Below are 9,208 nucleotides of genomic sequence, written 5' to 3'. Positions count from 1 at the left end.
TTTGAGAACTGTTTAATTTAGCAATAAAAAGCGCAATACTGGTACTACAAGATACTGGTACTACCTGGTAAATTATGTCATGAGTGGTACTGAGTTCTATATGCAAAATAGTAGCGACATGTCGCTGCGCCAATGCAAATTTCGCTTCAATTAATTGCCAATGTAATTAAATGCTCACGAAATGGGAACGAATAAATTCTCGTTCTCTCAATGATGTTGTGCGTTGTTGTTTGACTTTTGTTTGTGTTCTGGCAAAGATTAGAGTCTGTCGGATTTCGCAATGATTTAATAGGAATTTTCGCTGCGAATGACGTCAGTAATAGATTTAAGAACGGCGAGACGCTCTCCAATCGTTTTTATCGAACCTGGCGTCAAAGTAAATGCGACTAATTATTGGAAAAACATTTTGGAAGCCTTACATCTTTAACAAAACAAGTGGTCGTTTGAACATTAATAATGCTGGGCTGTACATTATGGAGAAACTACGTGGCTGAATACCCCACATAGTATACCCAGGTAGTGTACATCAAACAGCTGAGTACAATTATTTCTCGCGAAGAGCACTATCTGCCAACGAGTTTTGGTTGTGTGTGTGTTTTATGGTCCGTCGGATTTCGCAAGAATTTAATAGGCATTTTCGCTATGAACGAAGTAATTACTAGGCTTTAAATTGGAAATTAATCGGACTGACCTTCTTTAAATAAGTTGTACCATCAAAAACAGTAATATAAGTACTATTGACGCGCGTCAGTAAGCACCATGTAAATAGGTATCATCGATTGCGTCTGCTGTAACAGAAAAAATCGATAAAGTGCCGTTACAAATTGAAACAATAGATTTGTTTGTATCATATATAGAGGGCTTTATATAAATAAATATATAAAATACTAGAGTTCTGCATAAAACTTATAATTTCTTTCAAATTATATTTTCTTAGATAAGGATTGTTATCATAAGGTAAATGTATATGGAAAACCTATGGATTTATTGCTTTCAGTAACAATAATAAACGTTTCCAGGCTATAAGGCAAGAAAAAGTATTTCTTTACCAAAGCTTCTCAGGACTCAACACACTGCAAGCATCAGTGGCAACCAAAATATCATCATCTGTGGAAATGAACTTCTAGAGACAATGGATTTGGGTAGAGATGTTAATTATTTCAATAATAATGGAATGTGGCACACAGGTAAGCATTTTGGGTTTCAACAAAAATATTCCTCTTGCACTATTCCTAAGCATACAGGGAAGTTCATCACGTCACGCGACAAGCACCCTCGGTTACTAGGCGCTTCACTTGGAAAATTCTTGACCCATTTGGTGCGCTCTAGAAGATGGTAGAAAACGAAGAAAATCAGATAAAAATATACCATAGCACGGTACAAGACAACAAAATAACAATGAAAAAAGAAACCAACCCACAAAACAAAAAGAAAACTCAGCACGGGAAGACTCATCATCAAAAGGGTTGAATTTTAGGCTTTCATTTGTGTGGTGTTCATAGTCATCACGAAAAGCTCAGCTGAGTGCTACCGGGTACATCACAAGGTTGCGGATAGTAGGATGATCCATACACGGAGAGTCCCATGGCCATTATGTTCCCACGTCGATAGTTCCCATGGACCGGAACGAACTTGCTCACCTATGGTGCTTGACGAGGATCGCTAACTCCATATACAAATGTGGCTACAACAACAATAAAAAGATGTAACTCACCATCGAGAGTATGATCCAGTCAGACAAAGCAGGCCTCTACAGAAGTCCAGAGTGACCAGATAACTATGTGCCTGGAGGAAATCCAGGCAACGAAAGATGTTTTCATCCATTACCCTGTCTCTTTTCGCAATTACGGGGCAGCCTCATCCGCACGTAGAAAGCTTGCACAGGCGAGGGCTGATTGATTCCTAAGCACAATCTGTGGCAATCAGTGATATATTCCTGCGCAGTTCGCTGGCCGCTTCGATCTCCGCCAACTCGAGATGGCCTGGCACCCAGCAGAACACGAATGCCTTTTCCATGGTTGGAAGAAGCTCTATGCAACTTCTTACCATTCTCGACTTCACATGGCAGACAGGCCGCCGCTTCCTCATCGACATCGTCTCCAGTGCCTCCGGCTAAAAGACGCTGCACCCATCCAGAAGCCTTTACAGTTCCCTGATTCCAATGGAATTCTGTAAAGAATCCTGCCCCAGTGGCAACAGAAGGTCCCGGAAATGGCGGGGAGTCCCACAGCCCAAATATCACTTTTCGGGAAAATACCGTGCTACCTCTCTTACACTCCCCTGCTATATAATCAGTCGCGCCGCATATAGCATGCCGCAACGACGCATATAAAGTTTGAGAGTGCCAGGTACTTGACTACCTCAATCTAGGGGAGATCTTCGTTGCCAAACTCCCTATATGCAGGTGCAGGAGAAGTGGTACATTCGAATGGTATTCAACGTCATTACAAGACCCGAATATGTTGTTGTAGCCACATATATGTTGTCGTAGCCACATTTGCAAGTGGAGGTGTCGATCCTCCGCGAGCTCGTAAAGGTAAGCAATTCGTTCCGGGCCATAAGACCGATCGCAGCGAGAATGTTGTTGTTGTAGCAGTTTGTTGTGTTCTATCTTTCTTATGCTTGTTGTTGTAGTAGGATATCTCTCCACAAGATGATGATTTGGATGGTCTCTGCGATAACAGCCCAAAATGTATAGCTATGACAGCATGTAGTTCTGTCTTCGCACTGGTAGTATCTTTGTCACCCGATGGAGTTGCTTCACATGAGAACTAAGGAGACAGCCCGTCGCAGTTCGAATGGTGGCATTCTGGCAGATCTGAATATTATTCCATAGGCATATAGACAATCGATACCGCTGATTGTCCGCAACAGCAATTACTGTTAGCTTCTCTTTATAACTATTAAAACCACACAGATCGGAACATCTACAGGTGAGAATCGGCTATACAACCGCCCTAAACATCCAGAGTACTGTCCCTGGCCTAAGCCCCCAACTCCTACCCATTCCGTTGCGCCAGGAGTAGAGCGCATTCAGCCCCTTTGGAAATTTCATCGACGTTGGAAAGGACCCGAGTTTGGGCGAGTCGTACAGACTGATCTCCCTTCTCTCACAAGTGGCAAAGACGCTTGAGGCATTACTTCTCCCGAGCCTCGTAGGAGAGCATCAACATGGATTTCGAAGACTGCATAGCACAACAACAGCTGTGCGTGCCATCACCGCACACATTTGCCGTGGCTTCAATCAGCCCAGGCCATATGATAGAACGGTCCAGTGACAACCTCTTCTGGCGCCACGTTATCCGTTGGGGAATTTCCGATTTGGCGTTTGCTCTGTTGAAGAGTTTTCCACAGTCCTTTCTTAGACCAACTAGCTCTGGGGTCCGCCATGGCGGTCGCTGTTTGCCGCTTGGCTTGGCTGTAGGGCATGCTGACACAAGCGAGTCATTCGGGGCTTTCGTGATCCGCTTGTCCACTATGTCTATATCCTTCGTAGTTTCCACTTCCTTTTCTGGTCTAGAAGCGAATGACATTCAGAATTTGTGCCGAAATTCGCCTGTCTTCTGTTTAGCCGAGCGACGACTTCTGCAGTATTTTCTCCAAGTCTTCGAAGACTGCATAGCACAACAACAGCTGTGCATGCCATCACCGCACACATTTGTCGTGGCTTCAATCAGCCCAGGCTATGTGATAGGACGGTCCTCGTGGCACTGGACCTATCGAAGGCACACGGTCAGCCATACGAAATTATTTGAGGACATCACCAACACCTCCCTCCAGCCAGCGCGATGGGTCGCGAATTATCTGTGTGGTCGCCAGTCATTTGTGGAATTTAGAGATAAGAATTCGAAGCACCGTAGAGTGAAACAGGGAGTTCCCCAAGGTGGGGTGATATCTCCGGCACTGTTCAACCTCTACCTATCCTCTATTCCACCGTCTTCAGACGGCATAAAGATCGTATCATATGCGGACGATTGTACGATCATGGCATCAGGCCCCTCACCCATTGTTGATATCTGCGATAGTTTGAACGTCTACCTCAACGAACTTGCCTCATATTTCGCTGCGACCAAATCTTCAGCCACATAGTTCACTACAAATACGCGTGAGGTGAAAACTGAGCTGACTGTGATGGTCGATGGAGAAATGATTCCGACCATCAAGTGTCCCAAAATACTTAGCGTCACATTTGACCGCTCTTACACATTCTCCCCACATGCCACAGCAATCTGCGATAGAGTCAAAAGTAGAAACAAGGTCCTCAAGTCACTTGCAGACAAAGAAACCTTGTTGACCACGTACAAAACAATAGGCCGGTCTGTGGTAAGTTATGCATCCCCAGTGTGGTCTCGTCAACTTTGTGACACGCAGTGAAATAATATTCAGATCTGTCCGAATGCCTCCCCTCCAAACTGTGCGAAGACCTAACCACATGCTGTCTAAGTAATACCTTTTGGGCTGTTATCGCAGAGACCATCCAAATCATCATCTTGTGGATAGATATCCTCCGCCCAGAAGCCTTAAGATGATCTAGAGCGTGAGGTTCAGCGATATCAAGCAGGTCTAGACAACATTCATGCAGACACAGTACAGATGCGGCAAATGGCTACCGGGTGAATGAAGTCCTTGGAGAACGACCGCCTCCCTTTGCACCTGAAGAAATTGACCTCCACCGGCAAACCAGATTAGTTCTGGCCCATTTACGTTCCGGCAGATGCAGCTGCCTCAACTCTTACAGAGCAAGGATTGATGCCGACGTGCAAAATGTATGTCCCGGTTGTAACCAGGGATCGCACGATACACGTCACCTGTTTAACTGCCCGGCCAGACCCACTCGACTCAGACCCAGATCCCTGTGGACGCACCCCATCTTAGTCGCGGTGCTCCTGGGTCTTGACATTTAACAGAATCAAGCAGACGAAAGATAGGACACAATAAACTGCTACAACAACAACAATAAAATGCAAAATTTTATGCTGCTAGCTTTACGCGTTCGACTGCTATCGGGATTTCGACAGACGGACATGGCTAGTTCGACTTAGAATGTCGAGGCGATCCAGACCCTGGCTAGTTGGACTCAAAATGTCGAGGCGATCCAGAATATATATACCTTATGGGGTCGCAGATAAATATTTCGAGGTGTTACGAACGGAATGACTAGAATGATTTGTATATACTCCCATCCTATGGTGGCGGGTAAAAAAATGTATAGGTTGATGTGTACCACATGGAATGCCAAATGGCCAACTCTTGTGGTCGGGTTCGGTACGATTTTTCTTAAATTTTGTTAGGAAATAATTTTCTTGGGTGGCAACACTGGTTCCAATTCGCACGCAATTTGACCTCGAAGTCTGCTGGTATTAGAAAATTGTGGTTTGTTGTCGGTATTGGTAACTTGTGGTCTATTGTTAAGACGTCCTCGAATCCCAATAGTAGGTATGGTAGGACCTCACAAACTTTTGGCGGTTGGTAGGTTGTGGTCGGGTTCGGTACGATTTTTCTTAAATTTTGTTAGGAAATAATTTTCTTGGGTGGCAACACTGGTCCCAATTCGCACGCAACTTGACCTCGAAGTCTACTGGTTTTAGAAAATTGTGGTTTGTTGTCGGTATTGGTAACTTGTGGTCTATTGTTAACACGTCCTCGAACCCCAATAGTATGTATGGTAGGACCTCACAAACTTTTGGCGATGTACTACTGATTGATCCGAAAAAAATGCGCCAGGTTGTTCAAACGTCAATTTATTTGTTAGGTAGTGACAGTGTGAATGTTGTTTTGCTGGCCATCTCCTGCCTGCTGCCAGTTTGGGCAATTTCTGCATTCACCTGGCTGATTAAGTTATCTCAGCAACACGATTTAATCGATGGACTTTATCCATACACAAACACAGTTCAATTTAAGTTTAACATTATTTTTATTATTAGTGAAATTAATGTCTCATCGTTAATTCATTTGTTTTTACATTTACGAATCTCTTAATCGTTTCGTTTTCGTTTTGTTTTTGTTATTATAAACACAGTAGAATCTAAGTATCGTAGTTGTGTAGTAGTAGTATTTTATGGCATAACCAAATTCAAAAATTTTTGTTTTTCACTCTAGCATTTAGGAGGTACATTTTCATCCTCATCAACATTTCATTCCATTAGAGTTAAATTAAAAAAAAAACATATCTACATACTTAAAATTAAACGCGCCTTGTGTTCTTGCGGGTATGCTTCTCTAAAAGTAGCCTGGGCCATCGCTGCCTCTGCTGCTGCAGTGTAGAGTAGAGTAGGGCAATTGCTTCTTCACAGGATACCTTGGAGGGGTTTTAAAAATATTCTTAAAGTTAGCATGAGAATTAAGGGCAGGGAAAAGTATTTCCATAAACACACACACACACATACTTTAAATACAACTATCCACTTTGAGTTGAGGGGGGAGGGGCTTTTGAAGACTTAAATCCAAATTTGTTTATGCTATGAACGTAGACCCAGCAATGGTGTTGTCTCGGCGGCTGCTGCTGATGCCGAAGTGGTAGTGACGATGGTGTCCGTGGAGGTGCCCGGCCGTGTTACAGTGACCTCAGCATGTTGATGGAACTCCCCAGTGTGTGGCGGTATAAGCGGGCTCTCTTGGGTGATTCTGTGATGCACTTCGTGCAGATACAACACACTGAGACACATATCGGCAACCGTCAAATCATTGGGTTTATCATAGCAATTCGATTGTGGTCCATACAAACTGCAGATGAGCGACTGGGAGGGTCCCTGCATGCTACCCTCCATCTTGGATGCCCCCAGTATCTTGGCATTCTCATCCCTGCGCATGACATGTGACATGCCCATATTATCGTGGACTCGCGAATGTTCTCCCAAACCCTGTTGCAGCATTTGCTCGAAATAGCACTGGCAGTGATTTTGATTTTGGCAAGTGCCTCTACCCTCTTCGTTTGGCACATTGTGATGGTGTAGCAGTGACTTGGCTATCGAGGAGTACTCATTGCCTATGGTGCCAAACGATATTAGACTTTCTGTCAAGGGATTTAGGGTGAATTCCTTCTTCTTCAATTTACTCAAATCGGTTAGAGCATTCTGGCGCACTCCATTGACAAATTGCATGGCCTCCACAGGCATTTGCCACTCGGGATTGGTTAGGGTGAAGCGCAGCAAAGACAATTCGGTCTTGCCATTATTGCCAGCAGTCTCCAATTTCTCACCACTGGGTATATCAGCATGTAGCGATGATTCGCCTATCTGCCACTCGGGATTTCCATGCTTGCGCACATCCATTTGGGCGAAAGAACATACATTGCCCACACCCCTCACAGAGACAGTGAAACTTCTAAAGAATTTCACAATTTCCAATGCCTTTGGCCGGAAGACAAACAGCAGCTGAAAGGGTGTTACTATGGGACTTAGGATTTCATTGATAAAGTAGCTGGCCTTAAACTGGAAGAAGTTACCAAACTCATTACGCACAACCGAGGTGTGTGCCTGATTTTTCCAAGTTGCAGGCAGATAATGGACATGGGCCAAAATGGCGGTCATCAATTGTTCCGGACACCATATCAAATTCTCATTGGGTATTAAATTGCGACAGATGAGTCCCACCGCCGACAGCAGTGTTATTATGGTCAAAACATGTTCCACCTGAAAGACATATTCATCGTATATGCCCATGGCTAGAATCAAGAGCAGCATGCCTCCCGTTATAAAGAGAATATTGCGTGCTATCACTGCCAATAGAGGCGAAGAGAAGGAATTCAAATAGCGATCCGCATAATCATAGGCTCTATTCAAGCGGGCATCCAACTCATGGTCCAGCTCATTGAAATGCCTCAAGTACAAACGGCCATAGTTGGACCAAGTCCTCATGCCCAAGGCCCCTGGCTCCTTCTTTAGAACATTCGCATAGGTAAAGGAGAAGTACACCAATTGCCAGACAAATATCACAGGAGCAAATATGAAATTTGCAATAGCTACCCACAGTATAAGTTTCGAGAGGCGATTGGCCAGCTCTCGCTGATTTCCCCGCACCGAATAGTCATCATGCAGCTGCCAATTGTTTTGAAAGGGCGACCCCGGACTGCGAAACAATATAAGATCAATGTTGAACAACAAGCCGCGACTCAGTGTGACCACCTCGCCCACCACAGGCAAAGTAAATCTTACAGGCAGCAGGTTTTTGTTCATCAGTGCCACCAAATAATTCTTAAATCTCAAAATGCGATGATATATATCCAGATCGGTCAGGTGATCCTTGTCAATGCACATATGCTGTTCGGCCTGTACCTCGCGTACCTTTTTCTTAATCTCATGCCAGGTTATATTGTCCAAATTTGCGTCATCAATGTGTAGCGCAGTATTGTAGAACTTCTTTATGTCCCAATACTGCGTAATATGGTACAAGACCTTGATAGTGCGTATTAACAAATACAAGGTGGCCACAAAGAGTATCACATAGGTAATGCCCGTGAAATTGTCCACACACTTGTCCATGGGTATGATGACATCGTCTATAGTGATTTTGGTGCGATTATCTGCAGGTCTTTCGTTGCCAAAGAGTATATCATGATTGATGCAGTGCACCGAGAATGTCACCAGCCAGATGACAAAGGCAAATTCAATAAGCTGGAAAAATTCCTCAAGCACTATAATTACAAAACCATGTTTCTGATGATATTGGTACATCCGTGTGAAAAAGGAATCCAAATCTTCGATGTGATTCCATCGTGCGCGATTGATTTCGGGCACTGTGTGCAAAAGAACGCCACTGCTTCTTGGTGTATCCTCTGCCTCGTTCGCTGCTTCGTAGTCATGACCTTCAGTCATAATTTTATGCTCTTCATTTAACGTTTTATAATTCACATTCGAATTGGCCATCGAAAATTAATGCAAACACTAACAAAAAATTACTTTTTCTATTCTATTTTCTTTGTTTTAACTTAAAGAGAGTAATGTGAGTACTATATGTTATGTTTTTATATAAATCACCATCAACAGCTGATGGCTGCAGAGAGCTAAGCTGACACAAATGATAGCAACGGCGTTGTTAGGTCGTTGCTATGACGGCACACAGTGTGGCGAATTAAAAGATTATCATACAGCAGAGATGTTTTTCTTTGTTTTGGTTGAAATGACTATGCAAAAAAACCAAAATGCCATTTTTACCTTGCTTTCTACTCAACCATATTATGGGTTGCTACTCTATTCGCCTTTGCACGTGA

The 9,208-nt window shown here is 43.7% G+C and overlaps 1 protein-coding gene across 1 annotated transcript; it reads right to left on the bottom strand.

Moving 5' to 3' along the window:
• Positions 1-5,895: 5,895 nt before the first annotated feature.
• On the bottom strand, positions 5,896-8,970 carry LOC106096053 (autophagy-related protein 9A). Its single transcript, XM_013263578.2, has 2 exons — positions 6,387-8,970; positions 5,896-6,298 (listed from the first exon to the last, which is right to left on the bottom strand). Exon 1 carries the CDS (start codon positions 8,862-8,864, stop codon positions 6,459-6,461), a length of 2,406 nt encoding a protein of 801 aa, XP_013119032.2. The 5' UTR covers positions 8,865-8,970; the 3' UTR covers positions 5,896-6,298; positions 6,387-6,458.
• Positions 8,971-9,208: the final 238 nt, after the last annotated feature.

The sequence above is a fragment of the Stomoxys calcitrans genome, chromosome 4, assembly GCF_963082655.1.
Source record: "Stomoxys calcitrans chromosome 4, idStoCalc2.1, whole genome shotgun sequence".
In the NCBI taxonomy this organism is placed as follows: Eukaryota; Metazoa; Arthropoda; class Insecta; order Diptera; family Muscidae; genus Stomoxys; species Stomoxys calcitrans.
This window is presented reverse-complemented; position numbering and strand designations above follow the sequence as displayed.

Excerpts from the sequence above, each read along its gene's own strand:
- LOC106096053 (XM_013263578.2), bottom strand. The coding sequence starts at position 8,864 with ATGGCCAATTCGAATGTGAATTATAAAACGTTAAATGAAGAGCATAAA.